The sequence below is a fragment of the Hemibagrus wyckioides genome, linkage group LG03, assembly GCF_019097595.1.
Source record: "Hemibagrus wyckioides isolate EC202008001 linkage group LG03, SWU_Hwy_1.0, whole genome shotgun sequence".
Lineage (NCBI taxonomy): Eukaryota > Metazoa > Chordata > Actinopteri > Siluriformes > Bagridae > Hemibagrus > Hemibagrus wyckioides.
The window spans coordinates 4995690-5013534 of record NC_080712.1 but is presented as its reverse complement, the minus strand read 5'-3'; the positions used below and the strand labels follow the sequence as shown (position 1 = coordinate 5013534).

Sequence of the window (17845 nt, the reverse complement as noted above, 5' to 3'; positions counted from 1 at the left end):
TAACTAAAAAAGCTGCCGACCTCCAATGGAGGATTTTACACTGTATTATCTCTGTGAACTCTTTTATTTCTGTTTTAAATCCTGATATTGCACGTGACTGTCCATTTTGCTCACAGAGAGAAACAGTTTTTCATGCTTTTATTCACTGCTCCAGGTTACAGTCACTGTGTTTTTACGGAGCATTTTAAGGTCTTTTAGTGTTGTTTTTACTTTTCAGTGTTTTATTTTTGGTTTTAAGTATGTCAGCAAACACCGGTTCAGGTGCCAACTGATCAATTTTTTAATTGATCAGGCCAAAATGGCGATATACCTGAGCCGGAAAAACCAAATAACACAGAACACTGACTGTGATGCCATAAGAATCCTAAAAAGACTGGTCAAATCGAGAAATTTAATTGATTTTAATTTTTACAAAAGTATGAATGACTTGGATGTGTTTAAATGTGTGTGGTGTTGGGAGAATGTTTTGTGCTCTGTTGCAGAAGGAAAAATTAACTTTGCAGCAGAGCTAAACTAATCACTCATGTTTAAACTAATTTATTGACATTATTTTAATACGTATTTATTTATTTATCTATTTATTTAAGTCACTGTGACATATGTGACTTGTGTAAAAAAAGATGCGTAAAAAGTCAAAAAAAGTCTCTCTCTCTCTCTGTCTCTCTTTTTCTCTCTCTTTGTCTGTCTATCTCTCACTCTCTCTTTCTGTCTCTCTGTGTCTCTATCTTTCTCTATCACTCTCTGTCTCTTTCTGTTTCTCTCTCTCTCTCTCTCTCTCTCACTCTCTCTCTCTCTCTCTGAAACACAGGAGTAAATTTGCTGCACTTTTCAGCACTTTTGAGCTCATTAGAGTTACTTCCACTCTGGACTTTCCTCTGTAAATTCTACAGAAACGTACAGGTCTGTGATAGCGAGCCGGTGCGTTGTGTCTAACTGACTGAGGAGCCGCTTTATATTAACGTGGCATATCCACACAGAGCAACGCAGCAGCGCTTTCATTAGCCAAGCTCGGAGTTTGCCTAAATGCCAAGCCTCATCTCAGCGCCAGCATCTCACAAGTCACTGGAAATGTCATCCCTGCAAATAATTTGAATTAATATCATGTGAAAGCGCTATTATCCTGCGCTCGTTTAGGGGAAATAAATGGTGCCGATATCTTTCAGTTGCAAAGATCTATTAAAAATGTGCACACACTCAGGTACGGTAATTACTGTTAGCGAGTCAGAGGTCAGTGAGTCTCTCTGAGAGATACACACACACACACACTCTCTCTCTCTCTCTTCTTTCTCTCTCACTCGCTCACTCAGTGTGTGTGTGTGTGGGTCACTTCTGCTTTGGAGCTGAATTAATCAGTTAGCTCTTGTGGAGGCGGAAAAAAGTGTGTGTGTGTGTGCATGTGTGTGTGTGTGTGTGAGATTTATCGCCTGTTATATGTTGTGGGTTTCTAACAGAAATAGTTCACCTTGTCATATTCACATCAGGGTGGTGAGGGATTTTGACCCGAGTTCATGCTCCACTGATCCAGAACACCCGCAATCAGAGGCTGCAGCGTTTCATTCAGCATCCTGCCCTCTCTCTCTCTCTCTCTCTCTCTCTCTCTCTCACATGCATGTACACGCACCTCCCATTGAGCTACACGCTCCCTGCAGATCTCTTTCTAATTAACCAATCAATACGAGCACTGCTTCTTTTTCACATGCTGCCTTATTTAGCTCACATTCTCCTCAAACTCGGACAAGCAGCTCTCCTCGCAGCAGAGATTGACAGACGCTGATAACACACACACACACATACACACGTTCGATGGCCCTCGGCGTAACGCAGTCGCACACGAGGACGCAACATAGAGCTCTCGAATTCCCTCGAGGACTGGAGCGAACTCGACGCCTCATCAGATCTCCCTGGAAACAAAGCGCATGCTGATCTCATACTCCAATCACGCAGCTCTGGGTTCACAGCCCCGCCCACTTCTCTGATTGCATCATTAACCGTACTTCAGTTCGGGTAATTAAGATTTTTTCCCCTCAAGGACTCGGGTTTTGTCAAAGTTATAAGTGCTGGTTTTGCCGCACGACTTTAATCATGTGTTCAGATTTACTCATCTACACACGGCTTATTCCCGAAGGTCCAGAATCAGTGGAATCTCAGTTTCCCATCAGAAATGTGTGCTTTCATTTTTTTTTTCAAGTCTAAATTCCGTGTTATCCCGAGGGATATATTAATACAGATAACGGGTATCAGTCTGAAACCATCCTCATTTTCTCATACTCGGAACAAAACATTCAGATAACAACGTCTGATACCATGTGATACTAAGCCTTGTCTGCGCTACTCCGCTCCCGAACACGGAATGACCGTCTCCTGGACATTCAGGATTCACCATTCAGACTGAAAATATCAAAAGGAGCTCCATCATTATCCTGCAATCCAAAAAATCTCAAACATAAAACTCAGCGGTTCATCGCTAGCACCACAGTGGCTCTTAGCCAGTACATTATTTCTACGATTTTTTCAGTCATATAATACAAGAGTGATCTTGTCGTACAAAAACAGTGAACCCAAAGCCACTTTTGCTTCTACTCTACTCAATCCAAGCTGATTAACAGAGCTGACTAATGCACTTTATTTAAAATCAGCTCTCAAAGACTGACGCTAGGTTCTCACGTACAGCGACTAGCCATAAAACAACAGGAGATCATTTATTTTCAATGGCGACATGAGCGACAGTAAGTGTAGATGACTGGATGTGGGCGTGTCTATTTCAGTGACAGAGAAATGTTGAACTTTATGCAAATGCTGCGACTCGCAATGGGAGTGAAGGCGTGGCAAAGAGCTCACACTGTGTGATATGATGCAGATAAGGATACAAGGCAGAATTTTATTTACAAAAATCTCCAAATCTCCCTCCAGAATGTTTGTTGAGCCACTTGCTGATTATCGATAGTGCTATGGCAACCAGCAGTAGGAACACAGACCGGCGACTTCGTAGTACAGCGACTTGTCCAGCTTAAATACCTAAACACACACTTGTGCTTTTCATGCCAGAGATGAATAACATGACATCCCTGATCCATTAATACTAATCTGGTTATTCGTTTCAGCACCACAAACATGCACCACTCATCCATCCCTAGCAAGTGATGCTGCTCGCAGTTTCCAGCTCCATGCAGCCTCAACGCAATCCCGAATCTCCTCGCACGCAAGACAACGTGTTGTCCAGAAGCTTAGCTGATCAAACACTCTCCCCGAGCCAAAACACTGGCACCGAGCTTCCCTCCCTCCACGTCTCGCTTTACAAAGCTCCCCCAAATCCGTTTCCGCTTCTGCGTCTCCTCTTACTGGCACGAGCGTTGGAGGGGGGGGGACTCTCGGAACGTTTTGCCAGAGAAGTGTTTGCTCCTTCATTAGCAGGCTTAATTGAGTCGACTGCTATATTTCAGCGCCTTATTAAATCGGAGGGAAGCGGAGCGGCGGGTATTACATGAGAGCAAATTGATTTTGGCGCCGTCCTGTCCATCCTGTTTGGCTGTCTTTGTGTAAACGCCATTTTCACAATTTCTTGTTTGTTCTTTCTCTCTCTCTCTTTCTCTCTCTCTCTCTCTCTCTCTCTCTTTCTATCACTCTTTAATTTGCTCCTTACATTCAATTTCTTTAAGCCACATCACACAGGGGGAGTGGTTTTTGATTGATTAAAGAGTGAACGTGCGAGAGAGACACGGAGAGAAAGAGTAAAACAGAGGGACTGCATCTACTGCATATACTTTCACCTTGGTGTGCTATATTCTGTTTCGTTCTCTCTTCTCCCTTCTTATTTATTTGCTGGGAAGGCACTCCATAGAAGTTTATCATAGTGATAACCGATACACCGCTTACATGTTTTGGTATTCGTCAACACATACGATCTCAGTCCAGGGATCTTTCATCCCTCCGCCAGAAGGAGCCATCACCAGAACTCTAATCCTACTTCCTGTGTCACTCATTCCCTTCCTGTTTGTAAGACATTTAAACCCAGTTCATCTACATACAAAGAAATTCTATGTATACTATCTACTGTCTTTTCGGACGTGAATGACCATTACTCTGTTACGCAGATTACAGTTCTCTGTTTTTGTTTGCTTTTAGACTGCTTTAGATTTCTTGATTTATGCCTAGACACTGATTACTATTTCCTGTTGAGCGGTTAGATCGTTTGCCCCGGCTTTGCTGAATTGTTTAATGAACTTCAGCAAATAGATTCTAACACCTCCAGTGGATGATCCGTTACATCCTGATATGAGTAATGAGTAGCCTTAATCAATCAAAACTTAATCAATAATCAATCGTGGGCAGCATAAAACATGTTCTCTGGTTTATATATTGGCCAGGAATCGAACGTGCCTGGGTGTAAGCTCACCACTTAGGCAACATTCATAAATTTTAAAGCCATATTTATTGCTGCTACACTTCCCTATAGTGTGCAGCCCCAGCTCTGTGTATTTATTGTCCTGCACTCAAATTGTGTGAGAATCAGCACATAGCTTTATAGAACAATGACAATAAAATCCCTTAAATAAAGTGTATTACTTTATTAGGCATTAGTCTCAACACATATATGTCTATAACTCCACCCATATTATAACTGTTTACATGCTTTATTTGTACACTGTTCATTTGCTGCTGTTGCTGTTTTGTACATTACAAATGTGCCACCAACTGCTGCTATATGTTTACAAGATCCCACTGTTTACATTTCTCCTATTCTGGACATTATTCTGTCTATATTGTGTTTTTTGTGTAAGTGTATTTTCCTGTACTGTGTTGTTTTGTATTGTCTGTTTGCACTGTCTTTTGTCTTGCATTGTTTGCACACATTGTACTTTATGTAGCTACGACAACTTACTTTCTGTCCTTATCTCTGTGTTGTTTTTGTAGCTCTATTTAGTTATGTTGTTTTATGTAGCACCAAGGTCCTGGAGAAACGTTGTGTCATTTCACTGTGTACTGCGTCAGCTATATATGGTTGAAATGACAATAAAAGCTTGACTTGACTTGACATTAGCTATCCATCCATCCATTTTCTATACCCGCTTTATTCCTAATTAGGGTCACAGGGATCTGCTTGAGCCTATCCCAGCACACATTGGGTTCACCCTGGACAGGTCACCACTCCATCACAGGGCCACATATAGACAGACAGACAACCACACACTCACACTCACGGGCAATTTAGAATTACCAATCAACGTATTGTATATGTTTTTGGACTGTAGGAGGAAACCGGAGGAACACATGCAAACTCCACACAGAAAGGCCCCTGCCTGTTCGAACCCAGGACCTTCTTGCTGTGAGGCAACAGTGCTAACCACTAAGCCAGCGTGCTGCCCCTTGACATTAGCTACGTACCGCATATTCGTGACATTAGCTTGGAGTAGAATTGGACTGAAAAAGAGTGCAGTTTGGTTCAATTTGAAAAGGAACACTACATCGTCTCTATTGCGTCAGAATTTCTCGTAGTCAATAAACAAAAGTGTCAAGAAATGTGTACTGGATACAACTCGGAGTCGACTGTAGAAATGTTTTCTTAACTAGACATCACTTGCTGCAGTGTTGGTTGATGTGACTAGAAGAACAGTGAAGATGTTTATCAGGTTACACATGTGGTAACTCGTAATCTTGATATAAAAAAAAAAACGTCCAGATCGGTGTCACTGAGTGTCGTCTGTTTATTAACGCGATAACGTACGCTAGGTTGATGCCATGTAGTATCAGGTGGTGTGTTATATTAGTATCAGAGCATCTTTTAATGAGTATCACAATCAGTCTAGTCACATAATAGACTTTAAACTTGAAAAGTACATGAATGCAAAAAAAAGCATCTCTGTAGCATAAAAGTTTCCTTCAGATTAAAAGTTCAAATGTGCAAAAATTTTGCAAATAGGCATACAGAATCGTTTAAGTCTAGATAAGGTTACCTTGGTCCTTTATTCCTAGTTTCTGGGTTTTTTCTATTACTTCAGCAAAGCTTCAACAACATCTCCCCATGCCAAAAAAGAGCACAAAAAAAAGATCATTAAAGCAGCACATCATCAGCGGGAAGATCGGTCCACTACCCGGCTAATCTCCTCAGCAGTGCTCCTGTACTCGTCCCTGTCCATTGATGGATGAGGTGGAGGGGAGCAGACATACTAAACCCGGTGTGCTGTTATTTCTTGGCGTTTGAGCCGTAATTAGGCTGCATTCTGTGCTTCTGCTCCTCGTTTTGCACAAAACCGCTGTACAAGCCTCGACAGCACCACATACACACCACATACGTATATATATCTTCCTCATACGCATGCATCTCGAGGTGACGGATTACAATTTCTGTTTGACGTACAAATTTCTGGGAGATTATCAGCAGCCTTGTTTATTTTTTATGTCTTTAACAGCACGCATGTTGCTCAGAGCTGTGTAGGCAGCGATGTCAGGTGCATGGTTTTTCTCCTAGCAATTAGGTTATTTATAACTGCCAACACTTTTTTAGGGCAGATTTTTTTCATGTTAATATTAACAGTGTTTGTGTGTAGCCACAGATCTGGCAACCCTGCTGATTTAAATGCATCTGTCTCCAGCATTTATTCCCATCTGATAACAAAATTCAACACTTTACTGAACAAACATTACTGACGTACTAAAGCCATAGAGTTAACCAGAAGAAACATACGCAGGTTAATTACAGCTTCTTGTGCTCACAGCCGTCTTTTCATTAAAGCACAGTAACTGTATCAGCCGTATTAATTACCTGTTCTGACACCAGAGTCCTTCCTGAATAGGAGCTTCATTTATTAACACTTTTATCTCACTATTTTCTCTTTCTTCCTGAGATTTCTGACAGCTTTCCGGTTGCCCTTTTCCACCACAGGATGTTCATCTGCAAATTAATCAGAGCTTCGAGTTGTGTTTTGCGTTCAGCCTCCTCACATATGTTCATCCTGACCCATCACATGAGCCACAAAGAGTAACTATACGACAAAGTGACCTGTATGGCAGATGGACCTGCTCCTGCCCTTGCCACTGCCCTTGCCTGTAGCTCAGATGAAAAGAGTTTCTCAACCTCAGCAGTGTTTGTTTCTGTTTGCATTATGTTCCATCTAATTTAGTTGGTGCTGCTGTATTTCCCAAAATATAAACAAACCAATAGTCTAACACTCTCACACACATTTCACTTCATCTTACATTTCTTAAACCTCAAATCGAAGTTTTCTGCAGCGCAGGGTGAAGAGGAAAATGAGATTTTATTGCTAAAATTACGTGCTTGATTTAATTAGGACTCTGAATTACAGTTGGTTTGTTTAACCCACAAATGTTGGATGCTGAGTGCTGACTTTATGCTAATAATGAAACGATGGACAGATCGATAGTGACGTTAGGGAGGGAGATGTGAATACACATGACTGAACATATCGAGTCATTTACAAAGTCTGTGGCTTGTCTGAAGTTTAGTGAGGCTAAATTTTAATGTGTATTTTGCAAAATATGTAACTAAAATAACATTTCTCAGACAGAGAGAGAGAGAGAGAGAGAGAGAGCGAGAGAGAGAGAGAGTAGAGGTGATAAAGAGAGGTAGAGGGAGGGAAAAAGAGAGAGTTAAGGAGGGAGAAAGAGGGAGAGAGAGTGAGAGCATAAGGGAGGGAAAAAGAAAGAGGAAGTGGGAAAGAGAGGGATGGAAAGAAAGGGAAAGAAATTGACAGAGGGGGAGAGACCGAGAAAGAGAGGGAGAGAGAGAAAGTTAAGGAGGGAGAGATGAGAATAGGAGAAAGGGATGGAAGGATGTGAAGAGGGAGAGATGGGGAGAGAGGGATGGAAAGAGAGTGAAGGAGGGAAAGAGAAGGTAGGCATGAGGGAGAAAGAAAGAAAGAAAGAAAGAAAGAAAGAAAGAAAGAAAGACAGTATGTGCGGAAGAGAGGTATGGAGAGAAAGGGAGAGAAAATGAGAGAGGGAGGGATAGGGGAGAGGGAGAGAGATGTAGAGAGAGAGATGGGGTAGGGATGGAGAAGAAGTGAAGGAGGGAGAGAAGGAGAGAGGGGGGGGGGAGTGAAAGAAGGAAGGAAGAGAACAAGACAGAGGCAGAGAAATAAAGAGGGTTTTTTGTTTTGTTTTGTTTACAGTTTCTGTGTTGTGTACCGGATGCAGCAGTTCAGTTCAGTTCAGTTCAGTTCAGTACTTTGTGACTCTTCCTCCATCTATAAGCTGGGAGTCTGTGGCTGGTGAAGCTGCTGAACTCCTCACCAGTTTTAAAGTGCTGATTTGTTCTTCTGCTGTAAGGTGTCTCTGTCCCTCCCCTGACCTTCGGGAGATTTTCTCTGTCTAGGTAAACTGCCCTCGAGCTTCGGCAGAATCTATACTTATAAATGTGTTATGAGGAGAGTGGGTGAGAGAGAGAGAGAGAGAGAGAAAGAGAACGAGTGAGTAGTGAACAAGTCTCTCGCCTCTTCATCTCTGCAGGTCTCCAGTGATGGCTGGTGGTCTGTTTGCTGTGAATCGTCAGTGGTTCTGGGAGCTGGGAGGCTATGATACAGGCCTGGAGATCTGGGGAGGAGAGCAGTACGAGATTTCATTCAAGGTGAGAGATTCTGAGGGGCAAAACTACACACACACACACACACACACACACACACACACACACATTTTTGGGTTTATTTTACACAGACAAAATCTGATATCCTAGCAACTATCTTGAATCTAGTCACATTTATCTACTATTTCTTATTATAGGATTACAATAAACTAATATAACATTATTAAACATATATCTAGGTATATTTTACTCATTTCAAGCTTCACATTTTGTTGTTCTATTGTCAAATTGTAATTGTAAATTTTTAAAAGAAGAAGCAAAATAATCTGCCAATTTATTACGAAAATATAAAGCTTAAAGATATAGTAAAATATTGCATAGAAATAATTAAAATAATTCAAGAATTATGGCTGGCTAAGATGTTATTTTTTGCAGTTTAATGTGCAAACAGGTATGACTTATATGACATCTACAACTAATAATAAATGTCTTACAATATTAATAATAATAATTATTATTATTATTATTGTTGTTAAAAATAATAATAAAAATTTTGCATTTTAATGTGCTATTCGAACAGGTATAACTTGTATGACATTTACAGCTAATAATAAAGGGCTTTTAATAATAATAATAATAATAATAATAATAATAATAATAATAAACTCATATAGATGGATGCTTCTGCTAATAATAAATGTCTTTTATGTAGCAAAAATAATCTATACATATATATATATATATATAAACATTGTCTGGTCTGCAGTGGCAGAGTTTTGAAACACCAGTATGTTTTTCTCCACAGGGATAAAACGTACATGTCTTTTCTTTAATAAATAAAAGCATGTAGGAGTCAGAAACCTGCGACTGTCCGAGGATGATGATAATAACTTCACACATCACTTCATCACTTCACACTCTGTGTTTGATTATATTATTATAACAGCAGACCACAAGTGTGTTATTCTGGGCTTCAGGGATAATCATTAGATTGTTGAGAAAGTTTATTCCCACCCATGTGACATTTCCACACACTTCATGCCTCCAAACAAACACACACACACACACACACTTTCAGCTATGACCAACATTTTCAAAGTCCACAACAGGCTTTAAAGCTGCAATCAGTGACTTTAGATGAAGCTAGCTGATAAGACATGAGTGCTTGTTGAAAAGCAAACCTGATGCTCATCTTCTGCACTCAAGATTCACTTTCTGCGTTCAGATTTACGTTTCCGTGTTTGTTCTCAGCAGATTAATGAAGAGCTGCTGCTGTAACCATAAAGACATCCCATTCAGCACTGTTTGTCTTTACTCTTCTCCGTCTGTATACTGAAACGATCCATAATCCCACCATCCGGTGCCTTCCTTCTGGTTTGCTCATTAGGGATCTAAATCTGCTGCAGGATTTCCATAAAGCTGCTTCATGACAACGTTAAAAGCACTATAAATTCAGTCTAATTGAATTCTCCTTCCCACGAGTAGATATTCTGTTAAATGATATTCTGTAAACAGCGATTTTATGCCAGGTTAGTGGAGCTCAGGCAGAACACCGTGCCGTGAAGAGTGCTGATCGAGCCTCAGACTCGTGCACCTACAGATGTTAAGACGCTACACTGGAAGCACTTGACCCGAGCTGCCTCGAGTGGGTCACGAATAGACTTGACACTGTAGGATTGATTACAGGGGCAGAAAATACGGGGCAGTACTCCATCAGGGTACACCGGATAAAAATGGAACAATTCAGAAGCCTTTCATCAACGCTCTCTTGTCTCCTGTCAGTCAAGTACTTCTTCAGTTTCCTGTTGTTTTTTTTTTAAACTTCATTTCTGCCCCTCAGCGAAACACGGAGTCTCTAAAAGCAATACTGCTCGTGATGAGGTCCGTCTGCTGCCGCCGCCGTGCCACACGAGTGTTTCTCATTCCTAACAGCTCCGTGAAGCCGCGGTTAAGCTGCACACCGGCGTTTTGTCATTTTTTTCCCTGCGTGTTCTAGCCGACAGGACAGAGACGGTCAGAAATAAAAAGACAGGTGTGTTTTCGAGGCAGCGTTGAAACTAATTGGTCGGCGTGACCCTGTGATCTCCTGTCCGTCTGAGGTGATTCGGTTTTGATTAGTGAGGCCAGGACACCAGAGATGCGCGTGTGAGGGATTTTTCACTTTTATCAGAGATAAAATACCTGCCATGGCTGCGTTTTCATTAGCCGCTCCACTCCTGTGCACCATCGGTTGAACTTTGTGATTGGAACACAGGCCGTCTGGAAACCATGGCAACAGCAAAAATATTTCAGGAACTAAATTAAAACCATTTTTTTTCCCCCGAATATTTTTTTTTTTTTTTTATTACTGTTTCCGTGGCTGCTCATCTTCCAGCATGAATTGAGTCCTAAAATGTACAGATAGGTTGCAGATCTTGTTTACGAATCCAGTGAATAGTGAGAAATGTGTTATCGCTGTTATTCAGCTTTAGCGTGACTGCAGTGTGAGGACCAACTTGGACCGCTCGAGCCCGGCGTCAGCCAATATATCGGTCAGCTGTCTTTATCCAACCGGCATCCTTCTGTCAGACGTGGGCGGATTTCAACATGCTGCACGATTCCTCCCAATAATATCCCGTTACATCCCCAGCCACGACTTCATCTCTGTGCAGTTACTGTGTGAAAATTATTCATCTTCCTCCTGTTTACTCTCGAGGGAGAGAGGTTTGATTTCGTTGCGGTGGTAGTGTCCAGGACAGTTCCATCTCGGAGCGTGTGAAGTGTGTCTGACCGCTAAGCGGCTTCCCCAGCGGGGGAAAAGGAAAGAGAGAGAGAGAGAGAGACAGAGCAGAATGGTGTTTGATATCAGCTCTCTCACACAGTGGGAGAGACGATGAAACGAAGAGCCTTCGGACCCGTCTGTCAAATGCCCACAATACTTCCACAATGCAGATGCAGAAACTTCCCCTCAGTTTTAAAGACCCTGGATAGGAAACACATCGAAAAGCTCTCTCGCTTGAGGGGAAATATCTCTTGCTTCATCACTGCATGCAGTTCAGATCAGGGAGAGAGGCAGATGAGTAGAGATTAAGCCGGAGGAAAAGGCTTTCCCCCCGCTAGTCTACGCTGCTGTCAGCTAGCAGGAGTGTAATTGGAGCTTGTAGGGAGAATGGCGCTTGTTTTAGACACATACACCTGCTGGAACAGTGTTATGGATGATTGCAGAACAAGCTCACTCACTGCTTTTTAGAGTAGGACCTAACCAAAAAAAGCCCACAGAGATATCAAGTATTACTCATCCCTCTCATATCTCTTCTCTCTGTCTCTCAGTGCTTCAAAGAAATATCACTGGGTGTATATCTATATATATATGTGTGTGTGTGTGTTTCCTTCAGGTGTGGATGTGTGGAGGCAGTATGTATGACGTGCCATGCTCCAGAGTGGGCCACATCTACAGGAAGTACGTACCCTACAAAGTGCCCTCAGGAACGAGCCTGGCCCGAGTGAGTACCACACCACACCACATGACACAACACACTCATCACTGTCTCTACCAATATTACAAAAATAAACACATCCCAGCTACAGAGCCTCACAGGTTCTGTCCCTTCACTCCCTCAGTACATTCACAGTCAGATCCAAAAGTATTGACACCCTCAGTAAAGACGGTTATACTACACTATGAATAAAATGTGCGAGATATCTAACTTAAAGGTGCGATAAGCAATTTTTCTTTGCTTCTTATAAAAGTATATACATTTGGATTATTCCATGGCATACGCACCAGTGTATTATGTCACTGAGAAGTCTGTGACACTCATTTCTGTGCAACCTGTCAGTCATTTTATAGTAAAACACTGAAAAACTGAGCCAAAGGACAGAACTGTAGTGCTGCAGAAATGACAAACACTGCATGATTTAAGCTAGTTTATAACTAGCTTATAACTATTATATATATATATTATTTATAACTATTTAGTCATTACTTTGTTTGTTTGCTTAGTTACACAATGAAAAAACAAACCAAATCAAACACAAACTAAAGAAATCATGATTCATGATATAACTTATACACGTAACTTCAGTTATACCTGAAAGAGTCCACCCACAATACCAACGTTTCCTTCGGCATGGATTCAAAAGCTAGGTGATTTTTTGGGTGTTTTTTTTGTTGACAGATTGGTGGTGTGGGCGGTCTGTTCTATTTTTAGCCCAAGCTTGGTGGCACGACTTCCTGTGAGGAGTCTTGACATGGAATGCTTGGCTTGGGTCAGTTCTTTGTAAGCAGCCATATAGTTTACATACGCTTCATATTGGTCATAGTGGTCATATTTTTGGGCGGCTGGAACGGATTATCTGCATTTACTTTATTATTTCTAATGGGAAAATTTGTTTTACAATACAAATTTTCACCTGAAGAACTCCAGAACAAATTAAATTCATATGCCAAGGTCCCACTTTACTTTTTTACGTTTTTTTGCTTTCATAAGAGTGTTCAGGTAACAATGCCACCAGTGTCTGGAGTGATTCACTTGCTCTTCCAAAAAATAAAGTTTTCCATGGGATTGATGTTCTATCGGTCTCATCCTCATCCAGAGTGACTTACATTTTATCTCATGTTTATACAACTGAGCAAATGAGGGTTAAGGGGTTGCTCAAGGGGCCCAGCAGTGGCAGCTTGTTGGACCTGGGATTTGCACTCACAACCTTGTGATTAGTAATCTAACAGCCATCATCTGGGAACATAGCAGTGATAAAATTGGCGTCTGCTTAGATATGAAGTCTGACCAACAAACTGATCTGCTTCTCTGTTAGATGACATTCAGCTTAGTGCAAAAACTGTTCATATTTCACAATAAGACATTTCTGTTGGTGGATTCAACCATTTTGAATCTCCCACGCTCACCCAAGACCACACCTGAGTCCACTGGTGTACTGTATATTACACTGATTATAGCTTTTAGATGAATTCAAGTTTACAAACAGAAAATATCTCAAATATATAAAGTATTTCTTATTATAAGATTAAATGAAATATATGATTATTGGATCTATTTCTAGCCATTTCTAGGTTGACATAGTCTAGAAATAGTCATTTAGGATAGAATTAAATGAAATATATAATTTTTGAACCTATTTCTAGGTTCTAGGAAATGCTTGTTGCATTGATAGATAGATAGATAGATAGATAGATAGATAGATAGATAGATAGATAGATAGATAGATAGATAGACAGACAGACAGACAGACAGACAGACAGACAGACAGATAGACAGATAGATAGATAGATAGATAGATAGATAGATAGATAGATAGATAGATAGATAGATAGCATGTGTGTGTGTGTGTGTGTGTGAATAAACTAATAATAAGAAATATTAGCTAAATTTGCTCATATAGATGATATTTCCCCTTTGCGGTGCAGACACTTATTTGCATTCTCAATAACTCCATCACTTGTGTTTAAATGTCCAGTCATTATTCATAATTCAATTACAGAAGTATAAAGTAAACTACAAGTTTTCACTTCCAGCTTCTTACTTATTTACTTGATTTATTTTTTACAAGCTCTCGGTTCCAGCGCTCCTACTAGTTTCTTATCATACCTCCTCTCTCCGAATGCTAATAAAATCTATCTCATTCAGAGGATATCCCGGAGCGTTGAAGCTCCCACGTCTGTTCGTACCAGGCGTCACAATGATTCAGAGCCGCCACCATCGCGCCACACGATTCAGTCAATATATATGCAGCCAATATGCTGTAAAGAAATGCGGCAATTCATACATGCCAGCAGAGCCACGTACATATCTATACCGACAGTGTATAACGCCGTAGATTTCACTGTCAGAAATTCTGACAATATGAGGGAATATCATCGAAAAACACGGCTCGAATAAAGGACAGGCGCATATTCATACGCTGAGATAAAGAAATAAAAATAAAAAGTATGCTTATTGAAGAGAATAATAATCAACTTCATGGTCATAAGAGTAATGCCACTTCGTGCATCATATGTACTTAAAGTGCAGCGTGGCTGTGCAGACAGGAGGCAATTCAGCAGATACATAGTAAATACACACGAGTATAATAGCAGCAATAACATGATCGTAGCAGGTTGATATTAATCCTATATATTATTAAAGTATATAAAGTGATGGATATGTTGTGATTATATCGTCTGTGTTGGAAAAAAAACAACATCATTGTAAGTCTTTATAAGAAAATTTCCTAACATCAGGGCTTTGTTCCCTCTGGGTGAAGAGAAGCCTGAGTTATGTTGTTAGATATTTCACACCGCTCATATTTTAACGACATTTAACATTATATGACGTTTCACACTTTACATTCCTAAACCCTGCTCCAACCCTCATCTCATTTGCATATTTTTGGCGCCAACTGTACTGATTGGATAAATCCAGCACGTGTCCACTTCGAATAATGGCTCACTTTCACTTCAAGTGAGGAAAAAATATCAGGTCTGTGGTTCTGCACTCAAGCGGTTTCTGTTATCTTTCACAGCTTTATCATCTTTTTTGCTGTTTTTATGTTTGTCTTGTAGTTAACCAGCCATTCTTTCTTTCGCTGATATCCATCTTTCGCTAATTTTTCAGTGTCACACAGCAAATTTCTCGCGTACGCTTCCATGATGTTGAGTGTTTTTCCACCTGACTCTATCTACCGAGCCGTTTTTACCTTGTTCAGTGTTTCTACATCCTGGTTTTCACCTGATATGAGGTTTTCACGCACTGTTCAGTTTCTGATTGGTTGTCTGTTGCCTAGCGACAAGCCGTAACACTAACTCTAACAGTGCATGGTTTCACGCTGAACACGTTCAGCCCCGGGATGTGGAGTTAACACTGTAAACACTGCTGTGCCGATCCTGCTCCAGAGCAGAGTTTCATAACCCCAGAGCTTGATAAACTTAGGGAAAAAATACATGATATCCTGGAGTAAAGTGCAGTCTGAAAAGCGCTAATTAGGTCTGAAATAGTTCATGCTTATGATGTTTTTGATAAAACTAGCATTATTCTTGACAGAATTTTGTAAAAGCTGTGGTGTTCAGTGATGTCTGACAAGAATGTTGTGTAGAAAATACATAACATAGGAAGAGAAATAACAATATATCATTATATCTTAATTTGCAGCGATGATCTCATGTTGGACGTTTGGGGGACAAAGTTAGGGAGGTCAGATTAAGATGGTTTGGACATGTTCACAGGAGGGAGAGTGAGTATATTGGTAGGAGAATGTTGGACATGGAGCTGCCAGGCAGGAGGTAAAGAGGAAGGCCAAAGAGGAGGTATATGGATGTAATCAATGAGGATATGAAGCAAGTGGGTGTAAGTGTTGAGGATGCAGAAGATAGGGATAGGTGGAGAGAGATGATTCGCTGTGGAGACCCCTGAAGGGAAAAGCAGAAAGAAGAAGAAGAGGTCTCAAGTGATATGGTGGTGATTTACATTTCAGGGTTTATTTACAAGCATAAATGCAATGTCAAAGCTAATCCTATCAGTATTATGACAACTCATTCATAACGTATGAAGACAGAGAAGATCTATAATATTGTATACAAGAGCCTGACATCTAATATCTATTAACAGTTAATATTATTTTATGAAAAATATCAGCCTAGGAAGTGTGTCTTTAAGCAATCACCTGACCTGACTCTCACTGATACACTGCATGAATCTACAGTCTGGGCTCGAAAGAAATCAGCCCCAGCCTCAAGTCTTGCTTCTTCCTTCCATTCTGTGGTTTTTTTGTGTGTTATTTTGTTGGGTTTTTTTTTGCAATCTCTTTTATTTTACGAACGTCCAAAATACTCAGATATGCAAATCTGATATAGATGCCAAAAATGAATCCTTAAATTGATGCTTTTTTATGTTTGAAAGACCTTGTCTTCAGCTATATCTAACATGAGTCAGTAAACAACACAAATCCGAGGCCCTGAGCTACATTTTAAGGACACACAGGCCCCGAAATCTTCCTCTTAACCCTCATGGCTTTATTGTGGTGCAGATTTAAATAAGATTTAGAGGAATTCCACTGCCTTCTTGCTAATTAGCTTGGGCGTAAGCCATTTTATTCCTGTTCTTTCCTGGCTAGAAAAGATAACACCTCGAGGACATGAATGGAGCGGCTCCAAAATCGAGCCTCATCACTTACCGTCATCTCAGACCCCCTCTTACAGGAAACGACAAAGCTGTTTTTTTTTTCTTATTCAAGCAAAATCTTGGAACTCATGTCACACTGCTAATTATTTTATAGCACAGCACTGTTTATTCCTGTAATCCGATTGGTCAGAAGGTGTTGATTATCAGGTTTATATGTAATCATTGATTTACAGGAGTCTCCAGTGTCGGTGTTTTCTGAGGTGAAGCTGTAACTTTCTTCATGACAGAAAATTTGCAGTTTCTCCAGGTTTTTATTTTCGGTTTTATTAAGTTATAAAGCAATAGACAGTGTTTCATTCTTTAATAAATAAAATATTGAATATAGTGCTCCAATATTACTGTTGTGGAAAAGAAATATCAGCTTTAATCACTGATTATTTTCCTTTAACAGCACTCTCCCGAATGTTCCTTTTCTTTCAAAACAAATAAGACCAAGCAAATCAGACATGGTTAGTAAATTAGGTTACTAAGCGGGAATCGATTACAACACAGTTTTAATTAGCAGAATCAATGAAACAGTTAAACAAATTAAATACCAAACTCACCAAATTTATGGCCAGGATAAAGGCGATAAAGTGCTAGCTGATATTTAGCTGCGGTGTCGTACACAGCTAAATGTGTGATGGTTTAATTTAGCACTACACTACGGATGAAACCTGGTGTTATTAAAATCCAGGAACTGTGGATAAACACTTTTTCTACGATTACTGCCACACGTGTAATAAGGATGTACGTATAAGAATAACGACACTGATGTAATGTCGATTGAAATAAAGTGTTTGAACAGAGATAACTCAGTCTTCTGGGATCTGGATACCAAGGAACTGCTCATAGCTTTTGGACTGCATTCTCAACGAAGTCTTCATCAGTGAGCAGTGAGCATTGTCTCAAAGCAGCTTTACAGAACATAAATATAGAACAAAAAGGGGGCATGAGCTCCCCTAACATTTCTACTCAGCCCCCCTAAAAATTCTGAGATTCTTCATAAACTGTACACAAATCCGTGATCTCCTCAGTCCCCTTTAAATTTCATATGAAAACGGCGGCAGACTTCGGCTCCTCCCCGTCTTTCAACGCGTTCTTCAAAGCGCAGACCGCGGCGTCGCAGAACGAGGACCAGAGGAGTGTGTGTGTGTGTGTGTGTGATCAGGAAGAT

General features: G+C 40.5%; 1 protein-coding gene across 2 annotated transcripts in view; it reads left to right on the top strand.

The window, feature by feature from the left end:
• Positions 1 to 17845, top strand: part of LOC131345546 (polypeptide N-acetylgalactosaminyltransferase-like 6) — a 255043-nt gene that overhangs the window by 210168 nt on the left and 27030 nt on the right. For both annotated transcript variants that reach the window (XM_058378475.1, XM_058378468.1), the window contains 2 exons: positions 8464 to 8581; positions 11911 to 12018. In XM_058378475.1, coding sequence (XP_058234458.1) covers positions 8464 to 8581; positions 11911 to 12018 — 226 coding nt within the window. The remainder of the gene's footprint in view (positions 1 to 8463; positions 8582 to 11910; positions 12019 to 17845) is intronic.